The sequence below is a fragment of the Carcharhinus amblyrhynchos genome, chromosome 3 (genome assembly GCF_965287045.1).
Source record: "Carcharhinus amblyrhynchos chromosome 3, sCarAmb.v2.hapA, whole genome shotgun sequence".
Classification (NCBI taxonomy): domain Eukaryota; kingdom Metazoa; phylum Chordata; class Chondrichthyes; order Carcharhiniformes; family Carcharhinidae; genus Carcharhinus; species Carcharhinus amblyrhynchos.
Genome location: NC_137326.1, coordinates 132,804,943 through 132,830,007, shown reverse-complemented (window position 1 = coordinate 132,830,007; position 25,065 = coordinate 132,804,943). Strand labels below are relative to the sequence as shown.

Sequence of the window (25,065 nt, the reverse complement as noted above, 5' to 3'; positions counted from 1 at the left end):
CATCACCCAGTGTGTAGTGGCAACCTGGAATACCCCTGCCCCCCAAAGGCAATGGATGTAGTTGGAGCTTCCAAGACTGAGATCAATGGAAGGAAGGCTACAAAGTTAGAGCTTAATGGCCTATTCCAGTTCCGACTGTGAGCAGTTTTGGTCCCTTTATCCGAGATATACCGGTGTTGGAGACGATCCAGAGAAGGTTGATCCCAGGTGTGGAGGGATTTTCTTACAAGAAGATGTTGAGTAGGTTGCACCTTTTCTCACTGGAGGGTGCCTTTATTCAGACACAGAGGATTCTCAGGGGGCTTGATAGGGTAGGGCTGAGAAGTTGTTTCCCCATTTGGAGAGTCTAGGATCAGAAGGCATAACCCCTGAGGAAGGAGTCACCCATTTAAGATAGATGAGGAGGAATTTCTTCACTGCTGAGACTGAATCTATCGAATTCTTAACTGCAGAGGGCTGTAGAGATTGGGTTAAGTATATTCAAGGCTAAAATAGCCAGATTTTTAATCAGTAAGGGAATCAAGAGTTATGGGAATAAGGCAGAAAAGTGGAGTTGATAATGATGATATCAGTCATGATCTCATTGAATGAAGAGCAGACTCGATGGGTTGAATAGCCTACTTATTACTCCTACATTTTGTGGTCTTGCATTTTAATACTGTTTGTTTTTGCACCTTCAGATAGCCGAGAGGGTAGCAGCAGAAAGAGCAGAAGCCTGCGGTGATGGAAACAGTACTGGCTACCAGATCAGGTTACAGAGGTCAGTACTGGCTGCTTCATAACTCAAGGGGGTTGGACTAAGCACTGAGCAGTGTTGTCTAATGTTGCAGTCAGGCTAGAAATGAAGGTGCTTGCCAAATTCTGAACATCTATGTGCCATATATGAATGTCTGATTATTTGAGTTTGTCGGTTGCTCAACTTCACTTTGTCCCAATGTTATGTATGATGACAGGCAAAGCTTATCACGTAATAGCATTAGCTCAGCAGGTGGGATGAGTTCTGCTTCTTCAGTCACCAGCTTCATTGGTAATGGATCTGTACATCAATTAAATAACCCATAAGAAGGGAGAAGAACTGAGTGTATTGAGTCTGCACTGCAGGAATGTGCCTGCTGTTGGAAGATCACAGACTGGAGTTCTACACACACAGAATGAACTTATCTTGACGTTGCATTTTTCACGTCCTTGGGGTATTTGTACAGTGCTTTACAGCTGATGAAGAATTTTTTTAAAAGTGGAGTCTCAGTTGTTTTGTGCAGAATGTAGCACCCACGAACTCGAAATGTTAACTCTGTTTCTCTCTCCATAAATGCTCCAGATCTGCTGACTTAACCCAGCATTTTTTGCTTTAATTAGTAGTCACTTTATAATTTATTGGAATGTGTGATAGGGCAGCCCGGTGGCACAGTGGTTAGTACTGCTGCCTCACAATGCCAGGGACCCGGATTCAATTCCCAGCTTGGGTCAGTGTCTGATTTGATTTATTATCACATCGAGTCATAGAGGTTTACAGCATGGAAACAGTCCCTTTGGCCCAAATTGTCCATGCTGCTCTCTTTTTCAAACCCCTAAGCCAGTGCCAGTTGCCTGCCTTTGGCCCATATCCCTCTGTATCCTTCTTACCCATGTAACTATCTAAATGCGTTTTAAAAGATAAAATCGTACCCACCTCTATGACTACCTCTGGCAGCTTGTTCCAGACACTCACTATCCCCTGTGTGAAAAAATTGCCCCTCTGGACACTTTTGTATTTCGCCCCTCTCACCTGAAATCTATGCCCTCTTGTTTTAGACATCCCTATCTTTGGGAAAAGATATTGACTATCTAGCTGATGTATGCCCCTCGTTATTTTATAGACCTCAGCCTTCTATGCTCCAGAGAAAAACGCCCCAGTCTATCCAGTTTATCCAGTCTCTCCTTATAACTCAAACCATCAAATCCGGTAGCATCCTAAATCTCTTCTGCACTCTTTCTAGTTTAATAATTTCCTTTCTATAATAGGGTGACCAGAACTGTACATAGTATTCCAACTGTGGCCTTACCAATGTCTTGTACAATTTCAGCAAGACATGCCAACTCTTGTATTCAATGTTCTGACCAATGAAACCAAGCATGCTGAATGCCTTCTTCACCACTCTGCCCACCTGTGACTCCACTTCAAGGAGCTATGAGCATGTACCCCTAGATCTCTTTGTTCTGTAACTCTCCCCAGTGCTGCCCATTAGCTGAGTAAGTCCTGCCCTGGTTCAATCTACCAAAATGCATCACATGTAATAATCAACAGTGAAAAGTACTATTTGTTTAATATTACACAGACAAAGCATACTGTTCATAGAGAAGGAAAGGAAAGTGTGTAGAATGTAGTGTTACATAGCTAGGGTGTAGAGAAGGTAGGCCCATTCAAAAGTCCGATGGCAGCAGGGAAGAAGTTGTTCCTGTGTCGGTTGATATGTGACCTACCAACAGTGTGGAGTTTGCATGTTCTCCCCATGTCTGTGTGGGTTTCTTCCGGCTGTTCCCGTTGCCTCCCGCAGCCTGAAAGACGTGCGGATTAGATGCATTGGCCATGCTAAATTCTCCCTCAGTGTATCCGAGCAGGCGTTGGAGTGTGGCAACAAGGGGATTTTTACAGTGACTTCATTGCAGGGTTAATGTAAGCCTACTTGTGACACTAATAAATAAACTTTAATCTGTTTTATTGATGTGGGATGAGGGGCAGGTGTCGGGCAGGACACGGGGGATAGAAGGGATCAGAAAGATGATTCTCAACCTTGCATCAAGTATCATTTTAAATTTAGAAACTGTTATTGGATTTTGAACACAGCTTCCTACTTTTCCTACTGTTCTGCTTCCAGTGCAGTGCTGACACCTTTCACTGATTAATAAAACTATATTTGGCCTATTTTTCATATCCTGTTGAGCTGTCAGTGAGATTTCCTCAATCCCGTTGTATAAGCTAGCTGAAAATACTTGTTTCTGCGGACTTGGGTGGCTGATTGTCTAGTGTACCTTTTTTTATTAGTGGATTTGATTAGGTCTATGCTAGTTTTTTAAGAGGATGTTACGTTCAATCAGCTCATTCAGTCACCGTGCCACGGTTCAGTTGGGGGTACTTTTGCCTCTCAGGAGGTTGTCAGTTCAAGTCCCACGTCAAAGTTTGAGGACAAAGCCCAGGCTGAACTGCATTTGGTACTGGTGGAATGCTGCATGTTGAAGCTGCTATTATTCAGATGAGGTATTGAATTGAAACTCCGTTTGCTCTCCTAGGTGGATGCACCAATCACAATCCCACCCAGGCCCTATTCCTGCAACCCCACATATTTACCTTGCTGATCCCCTGACACTGGGGTCAATGTTGCATGGCCAATTAACCTGACCCGCACATCTTTGGACTGTGGGAGGAAACTAGAGCACCTAGAGGAAACCCACGCAGACACGGGGGGGAAGTGCAAACTCCACACAGACAGTGATCTATGGCTGGAATTGAACCCGGGTCCCTGGTGCTGAGGCAATAACCACTGTGCTGCCCATTTCCAACACTGCTCGTTGCTTTCTCTGGGCTCTCCAAAATAACAACCGATTTGTTGGTCTGAGGTTCGCTAGCTGTGCTGTGGGCATATATGCCTGTGTATGCAATGAAAACCGTACACTGCTGGTTGGCCAATAATGTTAACCTGGTATGATTGACTTGGCTTGTTGTACTATATTGTCGATGCTATGTGAATTCTAGCAAGTACTGCAGCCAGTTTACACGCTACGTTGTACCACAAGCAGCAATCTGCTAATGACTAGATAATTTGTTTGTAGTGATGTTAGTTGAAGGATAAATATTAGCCATGACTCCCCCCTGGTTGTTTGAAATAGTGCCATGGGATTTTTTTTAATATGCATTTGAGGGGGGAAGGAAGGGTCTGGATTTAACGTATCTGAAAGGCGGCATCTGTGACAGTGCAGTGCTCATTTAGCATCAGCCCAGATTTTATTGTCAATTATTGGGAATGGGTCTTCAATCCACAAGCTTTTGACATAGACGTGAGAGTGCTACTAACTACTGAGTTCTGGCTGCAGTAAAAATCTTTGGAATAACTACATAAGTCAGTGAATTTTATATTTAATGTTTCAGACAGGGGTGCCTGATTTCTGGAAACATGATTCATTTACTATATTTTAAGAAGATTCTGTGTTCCACCTTTTTGAGTTTAACCTTTGATAACATGGGTGTTGTAATGTAGCTAAAACCCTGAAGCCAATATCCCCCATACTCTTTCCTTTTCACAGCACTATACACAATTGGACCACATCATCTTTTCTGACTCCAATTTTGTCATCCAATTACTTGCATTGTTCCTCGCCAACCTATTTGAACACGTCAGCACATTGCCATCAAAAGCTTTCCTCTCGACGTCTGCACCATCACACCTCGCGTCTCCCAAAAATCTTGACATGCTGCTCCTCAGCAACTGATCTGCAAGCTTGAGCTCAAGTTCCGAACGTACTTTGAAGAATCCTGTTCTGCATTTTACGTTTTTTGACTCTGTCACCCCTCTCTGTCTCCAGCTCGGCATTTCTCTGAGAACTCTGCTTTTCTCCAACTCTGGCCTTCTGTCTGCCGTCTTCCTCATTGCCCTCCATTCCTTCATGATTCTAGGCTCCACGCTATGGAATTTCCTCCCTAAGCCCCTATGTCTGAGCATCTCCTCCCTTAAAGCTCCTTAAAATCGACCTCAGTGACCTAGCTTGTTTTAAAGTCTCCTTTATGGAGTTGTCAATTTTTGTCTGGTTGCATCCTATCAATTGCCTTGGGATGTTTTGCGGTGTTAAAGATGTAAAATGTTAATGTTCCAGGCATACTTCCATTTCTGAAGTTTCTTGAGCCTTTTTCAGAAATTTTAGAAGTGTCTCATTGTGACTCGATGTCCACGGAAGGTGTGTTTGTAATATGGCCAAACAGGTTGATTATCAAACTGCAAATCCTTCCAATATGCCGATGGTAGGTGGGGCAGCATGGTGGCACAGTGGTTAGCACTGCTGCTTCACAATGCCAGAGAATCTGGGTTCGATTCCTGGCTTGGGTCACTGTCTGTGTGGAATTTGCAAGTTCTCCCCGTGTCCGTGTGAGTTTCCTCCAGACACTCTGATTTCCGCCCACAGTCAGAAAGATGTGCTGGTTAGGTGTAGTGACCCGAACAGGAGTCAGACAGACTTTGGTGACTAGGGGAATTTCACAGTAACTTCATTGCAGTGTTAATGTAAGCCATACTTATGACTATTAAATAACAGTAAGAATTTGTGGGGGGGGGGGAAGGGGGGAGACATCAAAGACGTGCTGGTTAGGTACATTGGCCATGCTAACTTCTTCCTCAGTGTACCTGAGCAGGCACCAGAGAGTTTTTTTTTAAGTTTATTTATTAGTCACAAGTTGGGCTTGCTTTAACATTGTAATGAAGTTACTGTGTAATTCCATGAGCTGCCATTCTCTGGCCCCTGTTTGGGTCAAGGCACCTAACCAGCACATCTTTCAGACAGTGGGTGGAAACTGGAGCACCTGAAGGAAACTCACGCCAACATGGGGAGAACGTGCAGGCTCAGGCAATGACCCAACCCAGGAATCGGACTCGGGTCCCTGTGCTATGAAGCAGCAGTGCTAACTGCTGTGCCACCGTCCGCCCATGGTGTGACGACCAGGGGATTTTTCTCGGTAAGTTCACTGCAGTGTTAATGTAAGCCAACTTGTGACTACTAAGTAAACTCCTTTTATTAGGCAGAGCCTGCAGAAGGCAGTGGCAAACCACAAACAAAAGTTTGTGATCGCAATGTTCTCTTAGGGCTTGGTATTTGAAGAGAGTGAAATGCGGCATAGAAATGTTTATTGCTGTTACATGCCCTCTTCTGAAGAATTTGACCCAGAGTGAGCTGTCCGAGGGAAAATATTTTGTTATCCTGTTTATTTTTTTGAAACACTTCTGTCTTGCTTCACAGTCGCTTGCCACGAAAACAAGGTTCCATTTTATACTGCACCACAGGAATCATTCTCCAGTGGCTTCAGTCAGACTCGTAAGTATACAATTAACATATACATAACATTGTCAGTTTTATACAAGACAGATACAAAATTGTGCATTTCCCAATTCCAGAAATCACCTTTTCAAATTCCAATCTATTTGCCAAAGTAATGCAATTGCTGCAGCCTTGACGACATTTGAAAATGTCTGTTTCCACAGCCTCTTGTCTACCGTCAGTCACCTTGTTTTGGATGAGGTTCACGAGAGGAGTTTGCAATCGGATGTCCTGATGACCATTGTGAAGGACGTTCTACCCTTCAGGTCAGACCTAAAAGTGATACTGATGAGTGCGACTCTAAATGCTGACAAGTTTTCAGAATACTTTGGTGAGTAGAAGAGAGAAATTCAAATGGAAACTTCAGTGAGTTTGGTCTGTTGGTTTCTCAAAGTTCCTAAATGTCATAGAGTCCTGCAGTGTAGGAGATCTGTGCCAACTCTTCAGTAGCTGCCCAATGAATCTCACTTCTGTCTCCCCAGAGCAGTGAAAATTTATTTTTTGTCTATATCTCCTCATTGTTCCTCTCGTTTGTTGCCAAGTGTTTAGCTTTTGTACCAACGTTTTACCTTGTAACTAGGATGTCAGTCTTTAGGGCATAATCAGTCAACCTCAATAAACCTTCACCAAACAGAGCATTTCACAATCCATCTTTACTTTGGTGTCGTAGATAAAATCCCCACAGGAATAAACATGGTTAACTCTTAGCTGCCCTATGAAATGGCCTAGCCACTCAGTTGTGTTTCTCCCCACTCCCCATCCATTGCCATCTGCTCAGAGTAATTAAGCATGGGTAATACATTCTGGCTTAGCCAAAGATTTTCAAATGAATGAAAAGCAAAAGCAGCAAAGGTGTAGTAGGAATGAGCACATCCTCAGATCTCTGGCTGTTTGTTTTTCACAACAGCAGCAGCAAGTGCTTTCCAAGGGTTCATCAGTCTGTGCCTGATGTCCAACTTAAACTCGTGAGCAATAGGCTCCCCCTCCCAGTTTTTTTTCCTGGAATTGGAATGAAGGAATCCAAACAGCAAAACATTTAGTGGTCTCTTTTTATTGTGCAAGAATCGCTTGTGACTCTGATTCCCTGGAACTGCTAAGGCCACTGGTAGGAAAGATTGGGCTCTTTCTGGCATAATTTTGATCTCATTAACGGAGACGTCCTGGTTGCCGATCTTGCAGATTACTGGACCTCTAGGGTCAGACGAAAGCACCCTTAGTATGGGTTTCACTGCTGTGTAAATGCAGCGACCGTTGTCTTTTGTTGTGCCATTGGAATAAGAGAGGTGAACTTCAGGAACAGCTTATAGAATCTGACCTACAAAATAACACTTCAAAGCAGCTTTAAATCCCTCACCCAACAAGTGATTGTGAAAATAATGCTGGAGTCTCTTGTTTTTTGAACAAGTCAGTCAGAAGACTAATAAACCTGTGTGAAAACTACCAATGTACTAACACTGATCAGTGTGTTAACATTGCAGAACAGTGTGCAATTGCTAGAATCTTGCCATTCCAACTTAGGGGTGTGACCAGTTTTGTGGGCAGAGACTGTTTCAAGTCAGCAGATATTTGAAGTGGTGTGAAAGATCGTGAATACTCCAATGTGAACTGGAGTACTGGGTGGCGTGGTGGGTAGCGCTGCTGCCTCATAGCTCCAGGGATCTAGGTTTGATGCCTGCCTTATATGTTTGCCTGTATGGAGTTTGCATGTTCTCCCCTTGTCTGCATGGTTTCCCCTGGATGCTCCGGTTTCTTCCCAAAGGTGTTAAGGTTAGGTGGAATGGCTGTACTAAATTGTCCCTTAGTATTGCAAGATGTGTGGGTTAGATGGATTAGCCGTGAAAAATGCAGGGTGTTACGGGAGTAGGGCAGGGGTGAGGACCTGAGCAAGATGCTCTGTCGAAAAGTTGATGCAGACTCGATGGGCTCAAGTGACTGTGTGATTCTCTTTGAAGTAGTTATGACTGCAGCCTACTTGCTTTTAAAATTCCACAGTCCTTAACACAATTTAATTGATTTGACTGAGATTACACTAGTGTCTGGGCTGAAATCATACCCAGCTCCATGACTGTGGTGATGATGTGGAGCTTTGGATTGGCGTGGTATACTCCAGTTTTACACTTGTCAATAATGTTGGATCCAGACAGCTTCTGTGACAAATAATTACTGGATATATTTTTACTCACTGTTCAGAAAAGTTATGCCTTCCTCCATTTTCCTACAGGCAGCTGCCCCATGTTGCATATTCCAGGATTTACCTATCCGGTGAAAGAATACATTTTGGAAGATGTGGTTGAGTTGCTCCAGTAAGTCAATTTGTTCATGGTTTGAATGGGTTTTCTCTTTAGTTGTTATTACAAACAATGTGTTCTGTTCCTCCTGCCAAGTGTAGATAATAAAGAAGCCTTAACAATGCATTTAGAAAGGCATTGTATGATTCGAACAAGTCAAAATGGTTTTACTAAAGAGATTTCCTGTTTGACAAATTTCTGAAGGGTTTTTGAGGATATAATGAGTAGGATAGATAAAGGAACCAGCAGCTGTAGCATACCTGGATTTCCAAAGGGCATAAGATACCACAGGAAGGGTTAGTAGGGACGATAAAGTCTCATGGAGTTGGAGGTAATATATTCATACAGATAGAAGATTGGTTAATGGATAAGAAACAGAAAGTGACCATAACTAGAATATTTCATTTGGCCCATCAACTGCACTGACTCTCCGACAGAGCATTCCACCCAGGCCCTCCCCTCTGCCCTGTTCCCATAACTCCACACATTTGCCATGCTAATCCCCTAACTTACACATTTTTAGATGTTATGGGGTAATTTAGCATGGTCAATCCACTTAACCTGCACATCTTTAGACTTTGGGAGGAAATGGAGCATCCGGAGGAAACCCACACAGACATGGGGAGAATGTGCAAACTCCACATAGTCACTCAAGGCTAGAATCAAACCTGGGTCTCTGACGCTGTGAGGCAGCAGTGCTAGCTACAATGAACAAAGAAAATTACAGCAAAGAATTGGCCCTTTGGCCTTCCAAGCCTGCACCGATCATGCTGCGATCTGAACTAAAACCCCTACCCTTCTGGGGACCATATCACTCTATTCCCATCCTAGTCACGTATTTGTCCAGATGCCCCTTAAAGTGCTGCCCAAGTTGTCAAGTAGTGAATCAGTGATTAGTGTTGGGTCCTCAGCTATTTACATTGGCACACCAGAATTCTCCACTCACCTGACGAAGGGGCAAACCCCAAAAGCTAGTGGGTTTACTGTCAAATAAACTTGTTGGGCTTAAACCTGGTGTTGTGAGACTACTTACTGTGTTTACCCCAGTCCAACGCCAGCATCTCCACATCATTATGCGGTTGACCGAGAGTCTGTCCCATTCTTGCTGCCAGTTGTTGGTGTAAGTTTGAAGGAATTGCAGATGGATACTCATACGGGTTGTTTGGCCATGTTATGAATGCGCCTTCTTTACCCAGGCCGTGGAAAGTATCTTTCGATCTTTGACCCTTATTTGCATTTCATACCAGGTATTGTCCACAAAACCAAGATAATCGGAGACCGTCCTCCAAGAGACGGTTCATGCAAGGCTGCATGTTCCGACCAGAGAAAGAGCGAGTGGAGGAAGAATACCAACAGCAGTGGCCAGAGTATGTGAGAGAGCTGCAAGGGAGGTACGCAATAACAGTGAGACATTGGTCACATTATTTATGTTTCATACCAAAGTTCCATCCCGGCTCCCGTTAAGAATCAAAGTGCTACAACTAAAATGAGATGCTGCCCTTGGATGTTTTCCTGGGGATTCTGTTGACCGGGAGGGACTGATTTAAAACTAATCTGATGATGTTTTACTCCACGTGGAGGCTATCTCCTGATTATGGGAGTTGGGTAGCTGCCTGGGGTGGGGGGTATTGAAGTTTCCAGCAAGGAATGAAACTCCGTTCGCATGCCAGCTGCCAAAATGACAGGCTAGTGTATATTAGAATCTCCTGTTTACGTCAGTGCACCTAACCAACAGGTTTTTAGACTGTGGGGGGAACCTGGAGTGCCTGGGGGAAACCCACGCAGACACAGGGAGAATGTGCAGACTCTGCACAGACAGTGACCCAAGCCGGGAATTGAACACGGGTCCCTGGTGCCTAAGGCAGCAGTATTAACCACTGCGCTCCCTCTGCGTCGAAAGAAAGCATAAATATTTATTTTGTTTTTACCTTTTGAAATTGATAGTTCTATTAATATATGAATAATTAAGCATTTTCTGTAACTTATGAAATATTCCTCATAAGACCTACCCTCCAAACCAGGCAGCATCCTGGTAAATCTCCTCTGCTCTCTCTCCAATGCTTCCACATCCTTCTGATAGTGAGGTGATCAGAACTGAACACACTATTCCAAATGTGGTCTCACCAACATCCAGTATAGTTGAAACATAACCCCACGGCTCTTAAACTCAAACCCCCTGTTAATAAATGCTAACACACTATAAGCCTTCTTCACGGCTCTATCCACTTGAGTGGCAACCTTCAGAGATCTGTGGACATGAACCCCAAGATCTCTCTGTTCCTCCACATTCCTTAGAACCCTGCTGTTGACCCGCATTCAAGTTTGTCCTACCAAAATGAATCACCTCGCACTTATCAGGGTTTAACTCTATCTGCCACTTTTCAGCCCAGTTCTGCATCTTATCAACGTCTCTTTGCAGCCTACAAGAGCCCTCCACCTCATCCACTACTCCATCAATCTTGGTGTCATCAGCAAATTTACTAACCCTTCCTTCAGCCCCCTCTTCCAAGTCATTGATAAAAATCACAAATAGCAGAGAACCCAGCAGTGATCCCTGTGGTACACTGCTGGTAACTGGCCTCCAGTCTGAAAATTTTTCCTCCACCACCACCCTCTCTCTTCTATGAGACAACCAGTTACTTATCCAATCCGCCAAATTTCCTTCTATCCCACACCTCCTTCTTCATGAGCCTACCATAGGGAACCTTATCAAACGCCTTACTAAAATCTATGTATACGACATCGACTGCTCTACCTTCGTATACACACTTAGTTACCTCCTCAAAGAATGCAATCAAATTTGAGAGGAAGGAGTTACCCTCACGAAACCATGCTGACTATCCTGGATTAAACTGCGTCTTTCCAAATGGTCATAAATTCTATCTCCCTGACCGCTGAAGTAAGACTAACTGGCCTATAATTACCAGAGCCAATCCAATTTCTTTTCTTGAAGACAGGAACAATATTTGCCGCTCTCCAATCCTCTGGCACAATCCCCGTGGACAGCGAGGACCCAAAGACCAAAGCTAAAGGCTCCACAATCTCATTCCTTGCCTCCCAAAGTTTCCTAGGAGATATCCCATCTGGCCCAGAGGACATATCAACCCTCAGGTTTTTCAAAATTGCAAATACGTCGTCCTTCAGAAAATTTACCTCCTCCATCCTATCAGCATGTATCACGCACTCATCCTCAAAAACATGGTCCCTCTCCGTAGTGAACACTGAAGAAAAGTATTCACTCAATGCTCACCTATCTCTTCTGACTCCATGCACAAGTTCCCATAGCTATCCTTGACTGGCCCTAACCTCACCCTGGTCATTCTTTTATTTCTCACATAGTTAAAAAAAAAACGCCTTGGGGTTTTCCGTTATCCTACCCGCCAAGGACTTCTCATGCCCCCTCTTAGCTCTCCTAAGCCCTTTAACTTATTCCTAGCTGCCTTGTAACCCTCAAGCGACCCAACTGAATCTTGTTTTTTCGTCCTTACATATGCCTCCTTTTTCCTCTTAACAAGACATTCAACCTCCTTTGTGAGCCATGGTTTCCTCAATTGGCCATTTCTTCCCTGCCTGCCAGGAAGGAAATGTGCAGAAGAGCCATAAATTAGGCTTCTTAACTTGAACGCTGGGAATACTTTATTATAGGTGTGCACTGTCCCACAGTCAAGACCTAACTGCTTCACCAGGATCCATAAGAACATTAGAACATAAGAACTAGGAGCAGGAGTCAGCCATCCGGCCCCTCGAGCTTGCTCCGTCATTCAATAAGACCATGGCTGATTTTTTTCATGGACTCAGCTCCACCTACCTGCCCGCTCACCATAACCCTTAATTTCTCTACAGTTCAAAAATTTATCTAACCTTCCCTTAGAAACATTCAATGAGGTAGCCTCAACTGCTTCACTGGGCAGGGAATTCCACAACTTCCAACTGTTTGTGTAAAGAAGTTCCTACTCAACTGGGTCCTAAATCTGCTCCCCTTAATTTGAGTCCGTGCCCCCTAGTTCTAGTTTCTCCCGCCAATGGGAATAAACTTCCTGCTTCTTTCTTATTTAGTCTCTTCATAATCTTATTCGTTTCTGTAAGACCTCCTCTCATTCTTCTGAATTCCAATGAGTATAGTCCCAGCCTACTCAGTTTCTCCTTGTAACTCACTCACCAAGAGAGAGCAGGCAGACTACTTATTTTGGATTATTCGAATGAAGAAGCCAGTATAAAGTGAATGGCCTCATTCTGTATGTTTTTCACAGTTCTAATGGGCATACAATGAAGATTCATCCACTGTTCAGATTTGCTGGAATGCTGTGACAACAGTAAAAATTAACTTGACTGTAATCTCTGTATGTTCCTTCCTTTCAATGTTGCTCAGTTGGTTCACTAAACCCGCTGGAAGACATTTGGTGCTCCAGTTTATGCTGTAATCTGTTAATCAGTGCGTGATGAGAGAATATTGAAGTTACTGGTCACGTTTTTGAGAAATATAAACCTTTGGCATAATTGGAATTCCGAAGCGCACTCGCTGAAATAAGCTTGACACAAGAGCCTTGAGCACTGAAGACCTTGTTTGATTTCATTAATATTCCTCTTCTCTCGAAGGTATTCCGACAGTACGATTGAAGCCTTGGAAATTCTGCACGATGATGATAAAATAGACCTTCATCTGATCGTAGCTCTCATAAGGCACATTGTTTTCAATGGGGAGGTAAGTTTTGGTCAACTAACAAATTTATGGAATGCGTTTTGAACTTTTAATATGTTGAAAATACATAGTTGGATGTAGATCAGTCAATACTGTGGTATCAGGTCAACCATTGACCATTTTGGGTGGCACAGTGGTTAGCAGTGCTGCCTCACAGCGCCAGGGACCCAGATTCAATTCCGGCCTCAGGTCACTGTCTGTATGGAGCTTGTACATTCTTCCCGTGTCTGCGTGGGTTTCCTCCAGGTGCTCCGATTTCCTCGCCTAAGTCCTAAGATGTGTGGATTAGGTGCATTGGCCATGTTAAATTGCCCCTTAGTGTCCTGGGATGCTTGGTTAGAGGAATTAGTGAAGTAAATATGTGCAGTAATGGGGATAGGGCCTGGGTAGAATTGTTATCAGTGCAGACTTGATGGGCCGAATGGCCTCCTTATGTATTGTAGGGATTCTGCGATTTCTCTTTTCCAGCTTTCACCTAACTAAAGTATATTTTGATATTTGCCCCACTACCAACTGCTGTAGCTTTGAATTTTCAAATTATTCCAACTCCTACCTTTTATTTCAGCATCTTGGTTAAAGAATGTATCTTTTTTTATAATGGTCTACGCACGAGCTATTGTTTGACGTAACCCTGGGTTTTTGTTCGCTATTGTCTCACCTCAGCAGGTTGGCATTGAAATGCTAGGAGTGCTGCATCCACAGGGGATGTAACATTTCCATCCTTGTTTTTCTCAGAGTACCTGTTAGGCTCGTGTTTGTGATCCTGTGCTGCACTAGGTAATTGCCTATCTCATTCAGTAATGCGACCTTGGATAAGTGCATTGCAAGGCAGGCACTTTGCTAATGGTTCATGAAATGTCTATCATCAATTACTGGGCGAAAGAATTTCCCAGTCAGTTTAAAAGAAAAACTTGTTCAGCCAAATGGTGTCTGACTGGTTTGTGTCAAAATGTTAACCGTAGCTCTGTGTAAAGCAAGATATGGTGCTTTTCCTCCCCTGTGCATGCACTCCTTCAGCTTCACCGGATACAATTATTCGTACTCGCTATCTAAAATTAAAGGTGTACTTTGATCCTGGTGGGGGACTATCAATTTAAATTACCAACTGTTCGCACCAATTCTTTGCTTTCACAGTGGCGTCCAGCTGCGAATAAGAAATTGCGCGTGTGAGATTATCTCCCTGTTCCATTCTTGTTCTGTATAAAAATCTATCCTTTGCCTTATAATTGCTGCTTTCCTGTCCCCATTGTCTACTACTTATTCAAATGAAGGGATTTCACACACTGCAAAATAAAATCCTCATAGGCCCAACTCACATCCGTTAAAAAGGATTAAAGACCATAAGACATGGGAGCAGAAGTAGGCCATTCGGTCCATTGGGTCTGCTCCGCCGCTTGATGAGATCATAACTAATCTGATATGACAATCCCCAACTCTACTTCCCTGCCTTATCCCATAATTGAAAATTGATCACGCAAAATACTGCAGATGCTGGAATCTGAAACATAAAATGCTGGAAAATCTCAGCAGGTCTGACAGCACCTGTGGGGAGAGAGCAGAGCCAAAGTTTCGAGTCTAGGTGACCCTTCGTCAGAGCTGAGAGGAAAGAGTCAGTAGAGATTTATACTGTAGAGGGTCGGGAATTGGACAAAGGAATGCTAATGAGCATGCAAAAGGCTGAGAAGCTGTTGGAAGTGTCCATTGAATGATCCAAATGTGTGAATGGCCATTTTGAAAATTGATTGATGATCCTGTTTACTGATGCAGAGCCTAACCAGGAACCATGACGTGGAGATGCCGGCGTTGCATTGGGATGGGCTCTGTAAGACATCTCTCAACACCAGGTTAATGTCCAACAGGTTTATTTGGAATTATGAGCTTTTGGAGCACTGCTCCTTCATCAGGTCATAGAGGTTTATAGCATGGAAACAGGTATTTCGGCCCAAGTTGTCTATGCTGCCCTTTTTTAAACCCCTAAGCTGGTCTCAATTGGCCCATATCCCTCTTTACTCATCCTACCCGTGTAACTTTTTAAAAGTCGATGTTGTACCTGCTTCTACTCTTACCTCTGGTGGCTTGTTCCAGACACTCAACACCCTCTGTGTGAAAACATTGCCCCTCTGGACACTTTTGTATCTCTCTCCTCACACCTTAAACCTTTGCCCTCTAGTTTTAGACTCTCCTACCTTTGGGAAAAGATATTGACTATCTAGCTGATCTATGTCCCTCATTTTATAGACCTCTATAAAATCACCCCTCAACCTTCTACGCTCCAGAGGAAAAAGTTCCTGTCTATCCAGCCTCTCCTTATAAGTCAAACCACCAAGCTCTGGTAGCTTCCTAGTAAATCACTTCAGCACTCTTTGTAGTTCAATAATATCCTTTCTATAATAGGGTGACCAAAACTGTACACAGTATTCCAAGTGTGGCCGTACCAATGCCATGTACAACTTCAACAAGACGTCCCAACTCCTGTATTCAATGTTCTGACCAATGAGTCACCTGATGAAAGGGCAGCCCTCCAAAAGCTTGTGATACAAATGAAGTTGTTGGATTTAACCTGGTATTGTGAGACTTCTTATTGTAACCAGGAATGCCACTACTTACACTTAGTTTAAGTGTATAGTTTTTATGCTGAGGGTAGCGGAATTGATATTGCTGATCTTGGATATAACCTGCTGTTGCTATCTGACTTGTATCACTGTTTAGTGGACTAGTCCTCAGGAGTTATTTTTCTAACGTGTGATAGTTGATGATTTGAGCTACCTGTTTTTCGAGCATTGTTATTAGTTGTTAGCAATTAGCATTAGTTGTTGAGCGTTGAATTCAGTTTTCAAAGAAAAAAACTCGAGTCTAGAAATACCAAAGCAGGTATTAGTAAAATTGACAATGTACTGACTACCCTTGTTCTTTTTGTTCATGGTGATCACGAGTCCCCCTGATGTTTATGAGAAGGACTTTGCAGGGTCAGCTGAGCGGGTTGTGTCTTTGTTGTAGGCACTGCTTAAGTCAATGCCAGGTGTACATTAAGTGAAGATGCCAGTGTTGGACTGAGGTGGGCACAGTAAGAAGTCACTTGATGTCTGTGTCAATATACACGATCTCCTTGGAGATCCTCTCCACTTTTAGTCGGCTGTTTGCAGTCGACTTCTCACAGGTGTACATTAGGTTCAACTTTTATTTCTTATTTTGTTGGTGTCACAAGTAGGCTTCCATTAACACTGCAATGAAGTTACTGTGAAAATCCCCACACTCCGGCACCTGTTCAGGTACACTGAGGAAGAATTTAACGTGGACAATGCACCCAACCAGCTAACCTTTCTGATGGTGGGAGAAAACTGGAGCACCTGGGAGAAATCCATGGAGACACAGGGAGAACGTGCAGACTCTGCACAGATAGTGACTCAAGCCCAGATTCAAATCCTGGTCCCCTGGCGCTGTGAGGTAGCAGTGCTAACCACTGTGCCGCCGTGCTGTCCTTGAATTTTCTTTGAATTTTTGTCAATAAACCCCAACCAGTTCATTAATGGTCTGCAAGAACCTGAAACCTTTTGATTTGATTTATTATTGTCACATGTATTAGTATACAGTGAAAAGTATTGTTTCTCGCATGCTGTGCTGACAAAGTATATCTTAGCTGATTTGTGCTGTGGTCTCAGACCAAGATGGGTTGGTTATTAACTTCCCACTCATGTGGTCTCAAGGCCATTCAGTTGTCCAAGGGAAGCTAGTGATGGACAGTGAACGACAGCCTTGCCAGTGACGCCTATATCCCAAGAATGAATTGAAAATGAGATTACTTCAGAGACCTAGAAGAATAGACCCACACATCTTTGGTGCTTCAAGACTTGTACAACTTATGAAACACTGGCATATCAGTGTTGATGGAAATGAATTTTCCTCATGAAGTTAATTAGGTTTTGGCACCCAAGGTCGATATTAATGATGTTCACCTTTTCTCCCATTTGCCCAAGAGTTGTGAGAAAGTTGTCAGCTGCTGAGAAGTGAAGTGCAGGGTTCAGTAGTGTGATCACACCTTCCTGAAATTATCTTTGCTGCAACTGTTTTAATGGATGGGTAACGCTTCTCACCTCCAACCTTTGCATTTCTGCACAGCAACAAATGTAACCTTGTGTCAAAGCAGCTTTGATTTCATTCCATAGAGGGGCTAAACTGTTGAAGTATCCTGTTAAAAATGTTGAACTTCTTGAACTCTGCAGCCACGATTATATGTGGGCTTCCATGTGTACTTCCAAAGTAGACCAAAGTAGTCAGTCAGTGAGACTCCAAATACTGATGGTGTTTACCGAGCGGTTATAGACACAGTCAGATGGGACTTTGATATCATATTGATATTTTTGCTTGCAGAAGAATAGTGGAGGAGGTAAGATCCAAGTTAAATAATCTTTGGCCCTTTGTACTGCAAGTTTTGTCCCTTTTAACAACCAAACTTGGTAGCTGTGGACCCATGGATGGGAAATCTGATGACCTGGTTGCAGATATATGCATTGACAGGGGGGGTTAGAGGGGGGAGACTTTGCATTCTTTTTGAGATCTATCTTCCACCAGTTAACTTTTCTCCTTTTCTGTTGATTTCTTCGAAAATTTCACTGTCTTGAGCATCCATTTCCTGTGACGTGAGTTTGCATTGTGGCCATTTTGGATGACTGACAAATGTAAATTGGGGCTTAAAGGATCTGTCATTTCATAGAATCCCTACTGTGCAGAAGGAGGCCATTTGGCCCATCGAGCGTAGTAACCACAATCCCACCCAGGCCCTATTCCCACAGCCCCATACAATTCCCCTGCTAATCCCCCGACATAGGATCAATTTAGCATGGCCAGTCAACCTCGCTTGCACTTCATTGGACTGTGGGTGTAAACCAGAGCGCCCGGAGGAAACCCACGCAAACACGGGGAGAATGTGCAGACTTCGCAGATAGTGATCCAAGCTGGGAATTGAACCCGGGTCCTGGTGCTGCGAGGCAGCAATACTAACCACTGTGCAACCATGCCGCCCATGTTTAATGTTTCAATTTTTGCTGTTTGGGAACCAGTGCTTCATGATGTGAATATGTATCAGTGAGATGTTCTAGCTATTGATTTATTTGCTCTGTGGAGTGCGCTGCTTTACTCGTGCTACGTTTCCAAGACTATTGCACACCATAAAGTATGCTGATCAAGCAACCTTTATTAGCATCAGTTTTTATTTGTGATTAAACAAACAATATAGTCACCTGAATTGTCCCTTACTTTGCAGGAGGGTGCCATCTTAGTCTTCCTTCCTGGTTGGGACAATATCAGCACCTTGAATGACCTTCTGACTGCACAAACCATGTTCAAATCAGGTAATGATATTGCAGTACCATTTTCTGATCAAGGGGATAATTTCCAGGATGTGGTTACACCCCAAATTCTTTCTGCCAGTGAAATGACATTTTGGATACAGGGCAACAGGTCAAAGGATTGAGGCCAAGTGCCAGGTCCCCACTTGACATCCAGAGATGAACTGTACAAGTTCCTGTTCGATGGAGATGGTTTCACACCAGCTGCGCTCGAACTCCAGCTTGGTGTGAGGCTGTATTTCTCAACTTCCCAGGGAGGAGGGAGCTGGGCTCTGTTAGATCTCAAGCCATAAATATTGTTGTTGTTAATGTTTTAAAGAGTTGTTTACTATGTTGAGAGAACCAGCTGGTCCCTCTTTCCTGTTATTTGTGTGTCTCAGAGCATCATCTTTCATGCAATTTTACAGGATGTGGATCAGCTGATACTGGAGATGAGGTGGGTTAGCTTATGAGGAGAGATTAAATAGACTGGGCCTGTACTTGTTGGAGTTTAGAAGGCTGAGGGGTGATCTTATAGAGACTTACAAGATAATGAAGGGGCTAGATAGAGTAGAGGTAGAGAGATTCTTTCCGCTTAGAAAGGATAGCAGAACTAGAGGGCACAGCCTCGAAATAAGTTGGGGGGGGGGGAGCAGTTTAGAGTGGAGTTGAGGAGGAACTTCTTCTCTCAGAGGGTAGTGAATCTCTGGAATTCTCTGCCCATTGAAGTGGTGGAGGCTACCTCGTTGAATATATTTAAGTCTCAGGTAGATAAATTTCTGATAGATAAGGGAATTAAAGGTTATGGGGAGAAAGCGGGAAAGTGGAACTGATCCACTTCAGATCAGCCGTGATCTTATTGAATGGTGGAGCAGGCTCGAAGGGCTAGATGGCCTACTCCTGCCCCTATTTCTTACATTCTTATGTTCTTATTTATTTCCCATCCCTAACTACCCTCTGTTTGAGAGCAGTTGACGGTCAAACACATTTGCTGGGGACCTATCTCCTTTTTGCCCCCCTGTCCTATCCCTCTCTTGCTCCCCCCGCCCCGTCCTGTCCCTCGCTTGCACCCTACTCCCGCCTCTCCCTCGGTCCCCCCCGTCCCGTCTCTCTCTCTCTCTCCCCCGTTCCCCCCCGTCCCGTCTCTCTCTCTGTCTCTTTCACACCCCCAACTTTGGCAAGGATGGTTGAGACTGAGAACAGTAAAAGCTAATGATCGTGTTTCCACAGTATATCCTGCTTCACTCAGTTTGTGATTGCTGTTTGAAATCTCAGTAGTATTTCTGACTGACACGTGCCTTTACAGAATGAGGCTTTTCTTCAGCGAGTTGGGTGAACTGTAACCATCAAGAATTCATTCTATTTCCATTAATTCTGTCAGTTTCATAATCATAACAAGCGCACATCTTTTTCTTCCATTATTTCGGTAGAGACAATCCATTTGTGTTGTATTCATTTAAAGACTAGACTGTCACTGGAAATTCAAGATCTATGATTAAATTTAGCAAACTGTCAGTGAAATGCATTTTCTTGGGTGCACAGAACCTTTTTAAAGTTTTGCAGTTTAATTGTCAGTTTCATAAGTTACTTACATTAACACTGCAATGAAGTTACTGTGAAAACCCCCTAGTCGCCACACTCCAGTACCTGTTCAGGTATACTGAAGGAGAATTTTGCATGGCCAATGCACCGAACCAGCACATCTTTCGGACTGTGGGAAGAAACCGGAGTACCCGGAGGAAACCCACACAGACGCGGGAAGAATGTATAGACTCCACACAGGCAGTGACTCAAGTCAGGAATCAAATCCGGGTCCCTGGCACTGAGACAGCAGTGCTAACCACTGTATTGCCCTCTTGTCACACAAATCACATTTGACAATATGGTGTTGAGCTGTATGGAGCCAAGGAGTATGGATTGAGTTAGAATACAGATCTTTTGTGATATCATTGAAGGTCAGAATAGGTTTGATGGGCTGAATGGCTTCCTGCTGCTCCTCTGCACATTTAATCCAAATGTTAGAGGTTTACAGGCCAACTTGTCCGTGCCTCCCAGTTTTTACTACTAAGCGAGTCCCACTTGCCCCTGTTTGGCCCATGTAACTATAGTAGTTCCAAGTAGTGAGACACTTCTAGAAAGTTCATGCTGGTGTTGACATTCCTTGTAGACACTCCTGTTTTATATTGGTGAGTTGGCTTTCACATTCAGGGATCATAATGCCACAGTATTATCATTGTGTGTGTGTTCAGTCAGGTATCTAAGTGTAATGTGTTGGCTAGAATTACTTTTTAATTCATTAATATTTTATTCCCCCAGATCGATTTGTGATTATTCCTCTTCACTCGCTTATGCCGTCGGTGAATCAGACAGAGGTACAGTAGAGCACAGTGAAGGGTGCTGATCCTTACAATATCTCTATTCCTCACCTCATGAACAATTATTTCAAGGGTTTAAAAAGCCTGCTTTCTTAATAATGAACCACCTTTCTCTGTCCACCCGAGACAAATTTCCTGATCAAAGCCACCATTTTGTTTCTGGTCTCAGTTTAAGGTTGTCCAGCGCAAACATAAATCCTCAGCCTGTCATCTGGCCCATCATCCAATGCTGGCTTTATGAAAGAACTGTCTAATTAGACCCCTTCAAACGTGCAGCTATTTTCTGGAATGACAGGTTGAGGGGCAACCTAATAGAAGTCTACAAGATTGAGGGGCGTGGACAGAGTGGATAGTCAGAAGCTTTTCCCAGAGTAGAAGAGTCAATTACTAGGGGGCACAGGTTTAAGGTGCGAGGGGCAAGGTTGAAAGGAGATGTACGAGGTGAATTTTTTTTACAGTGGGTGATGGGTGCCTGGAACTCGTTGCCAGGGGAGGCAGTGGAAGCAGATATGATAGTTTTAAAGGGCATCTTGACAAATACATGAATAGGATGGGAATGGAGGGATATGGTCCCCGGAAGGGTAGGGGGCTTTAGTTCAGTCAGGCACCATGCTCGATGAAGGCTTGGAGGGCCTGTGCTGTAATTTTTTTTTGTTCTTTCCTTTTAAAATCAATTGAATGTGCCTCCATTGCTCCTTTTTGGCAGCACATTCCAGACCTTCACAACTCACTGTGATAAAAGGGTTTGGCAGCCAGCTTAAACCTGTTGAAATGTCGAATACTGTAGATGCTGAAAATCTGAAACAAAATCAGATAATGCTGGAAATACTCAACAGGTCAGGCGGCACCTGGAGGAGAGAGTAACAATGCACTCATGTTTGTGACCTTTCATTAGACCTGAATCTTAATGCAATAGGGCGGCACAGTGGTTAGCACTGCTGCCTCATTGCTCCAGAGACCTGGGTTCGATTCCCGGTTTGGGTCACTGTCCGTGTGGAGTCTGCACGTTCTCCCCATGTCGGCATGGGATTCCTCCCACACTTCAAAGATGATAGGTGGGGATGGGTCTGGGTAAGATGCTTTTTCAGAGAGTTGGTACAGGCTCTATGGGCTGAATGGTCTCCTGCCGTGGTGGTTATTCTGTGGTTATGTTTCTCCCTCCATGGATGTCGCCTAAAATATTGACGATTTCCAGCATTCTCTGCTTTCACTTCAGTTTATTTTCTGGCTCCTGACCCTTCTGCTACTAGAAGCAATTGTTCTCGACTCTGTCCTAAGCAGTTTGACCACTTCTATCTTAACTTTTTCTCTGCTGTGGGAAAACGGGATTAATTTGATAGCTCCTTGAAAGGGTTTGCACTGGTATCTTGGACTGAATAGTCCTTTGCTGTGCTAAACATTTCTAGTCCATTTCACTAGCTTTATTTGCCATGTAATCAAAGAACAGTACAGCACAGGAACAGGCCTTCAGCCCTCCAAGCCTGTGCCAATCACAATGCCTGCTGAAACTAAAACCGTATGCACTTAAGGAATCCGTATCCTTCCATTCCCATCCTATTCATGTATCCATCTAGATGCCCCGTAAATGCCGCTATCACATCTGCTCCTACCACCCCCCCCAGGCAGACATCCATCACCCTCTGTAAAAGAAAAACCTCGCCTCGCACATCTCATCTAAACTTTTCTTCACATACCTTAAACCAATGTCCCCGAGTACTTGACTTTTCTACCCTAGGAAAAACAACTGACTATCCACTCTGTCCATGCCACTCATAATCTTGTAAACCTCTGTCAGATCACCCCTCAATCTTTATTGCTCCAGTGAGAACAAACCGAGTTTGTTTTCTGATGCATCTTAAGGCTTGTTTGCCGTATGGTCACATGCGATTCCCTTTGCAGTCGCTTCTGTTTCCTCTACATGGTGCTCATTAAATAGGTGGTGCAGTGTTGTGACTTGTTGCTGTGCAGAGAGATCCATGTCCCATACAGCAGATGCTGACATGTAAAGTAACATTTCACACTGTGAAAAGTGGCCTCTCAGAGCAGGGTTAGTGCATATTGGAGGGACATTGCTGCAAATGGCCCTGTATCCTGCTCATAAATGCGAGTTATCAGCTGTTAATGGTTGAATAAAAACAAATTGTTTCCTTGCTCCGTTAAATGCCAGCAGTTTTGGCGCGTTGTACAAATGATTCCTCAACAATATTGGAACACAGCAGCTTGTGCCATTTATTGTGCTTGTTCTTCTTTAATTGAAAGCATGGAAATCTGTAACTGATAGCAAGGTTTGGCTCAGAGCTTACTTCAATATTGGATGATGAACGATCTGTCTTCGTGTCTTCCTGCAGGGAAGATGATCACAAGAGATGCCTTGTCTTTCGCATCCAACAAGAAATCAAAGAACACTTTTGCCTGCGTGCACAATGACACACACAAATTTCCAGGATAGCTTCTCCAGCCCACACAAACAATGAGAAAAGCATCATACTTACTTTAAGCTCCAGGTTGCCTGTCTGCCCTCCAAGTCTCCCTGAGACATACATCTGGTTCCTCTTGTCTTATAATCGGCACAGCTTTCACTGATCTGCAGATAGCAAAGCATGTGCCTTAAGCTCTTTGTGTTAGCAACCATTTCTGTATAAATCTGCAAATGTACCTGAATAAGAAGGAAAATTGTATGCCATCTTAATGTGACTATAAGGCATACTTGTTGGTCAGCAGGCAAAGATATTGGACCAGCTAAACTCGCCTGTGTTGCATTTTTCAAACTTCGGCAGGGAAAAAAAAATCAACAGCTATCATTTTCTGACTAATAATGTATATCTCTTTAGCTTCAAGCATTAGTAGAAGAAATGATTGAATCATCTGAAGCAGTGAATCCTATTTCTGATCACTTCACTTTACGATTAAATTATATGCTGTCAGCGGGTAATGGTTTGACTGTTGGAAACGCAGGAGACTGGGTATAATTTAGCATGGTTATATTCTCAGGTTTTCAAGAAGCCACCTCCGGGAGTTCGCAAGATTGTAATTGCTACCAACATTGCAGAGACAAGGTAATGGAACTTGCATTGTTGCAGGCACAGTGTGTGATCTGTTCTGCAAATGACTGTTTTGAAATTCCATTTGCTCGGGCTGAAGTGATGAGGTGTTCTGTTACCTGACAAGTTCCTGAAAATTCTCTCTGAAGTGCATTCACATTTTTGGTTTTGCTTTCAAATTTGAGTTTTCGAACATTTGGAATTTCTTGGAGTTCTCCCCAGTCTGTTTCTCAGTAAACTTGCCCTAATGCCACAATCTTTAAGCAATGCTGCGATTGACTGAATCCTTTGACGATGCTGCATGTTAGCAAGATTGAGCTCTGTACAAGATGCATCAATAAAAGGATAGACAGTGCTTTCCACAACCACGAATGTCCCGAGGAGATCTACAACTCGTGAGGTACAAGTTTCCTTGCTGCAGGCTTTATGTTTCTATGGGGGTAATTTGGTCTCACTTTGGGTTCACCTATAAGCACAGAATTAAGCCATTATGCCTGTTCTGGTGCTAGATTGTCAATTAATGCTAATTGCTATAATAAAAACAAAGTACAGTAAAAGCTCAGCAGATCTGGCAGCATCAGGGCAGACAAAGAGTGTTAACGTGTTGAGTCCAGTATGACTCTTTGGGTTCTGATGCTGCCAAATCTGCTCAATATTTCCAGCCCTTTGCTTTTATTTCAGATCTCCAACATTTGAGGTATTTTACTTTTATTTGACTTGTTTGTCTATCCTTTCCCCTTCGACTTTTGAATGGACTTTATATTAAGTTGATCTTTGTCCACACCCTAGCTTTGACTATAACAACGTTCTGCACCCTCTCCTTTCCTTCTCCCTATGTACTCTATGAACAGTATATTTTGTGTAGCTCACCAGGAACAATACTTTTCACTGTATCCCAATATTTGCGACAATAATAAAATTTTAAAAATTATTCTTTTATATGAATTAGGAGCAGACAAAGGCCACTCGGCCCGTCAAGTCTGCTTCTCCCTTCAATCGGGTCTTGATTGATCTGATTATAACCTCAATTCACATTCCTACCTACCTACCTACTCCCGAGAATCTTTCACCCTCTTGCTAATCAAGGAATTATCCGACTCTGCCATCAAATATTCAAAGACTCTGCTTCCACATCCTTTTGAGGAAGAGAGTTCCAAAGACTCGTGACCCACTGAGTGAATACATTTCTCCACATCACTGTCTCAAATGGGCATCCATATTTTTTAAACAGTGACCCCTAATTCTAGATTCCGCCACAAGAGGAAACATCCTTTCCAGATC

At 43.4% G+C, this 25,065-nt stretch overlaps 1 protein-coding gene across 2 annotated transcripts in view; it reads left to right on the top strand.

Annotated features, from left to right (window-relative positions):
• Positions 1–25,065, top strand: part of dhx36 (DEAH (Asp-Glu-Ala-His) box polypeptide 36) — an 84,789-nt gene that overhangs the window by 16,666 nt on the left and 43,058 nt on the right. For both annotated transcript variants that reach the window (XM_080186025.1, XM_080186026.1), the window contains exons 6-14: positions 681–760; positions 5,980–6,054; positions 6,222–6,388; positions 8,279–8,360; positions 9,593–9,736; positions 12,942–13,047; positions 18,305–18,392; positions 20,685–20,740; positions 23,735–23,799. In XM_080186025.1, the coding sequence (XP_080042151.1) occupies positions 681–760; positions 5,980–6,054; positions 6,222–6,388; positions 8,279–8,360; positions 9,593–9,736; positions 12,942–13,047; positions 18,305–18,392; positions 20,685–20,740; positions 23,735–23,799 (863 nt within the window). The remainder of the gene's footprint in view (positions 1–680; positions 761–5,979; positions 6,055–6,221; positions 6,389–8,278; positions 8,361–9,592; positions 9,737–12,941; positions 13,048–18,304; positions 18,393–20,684; positions 20,741–23,734; positions 23,800–25,065) is intronic.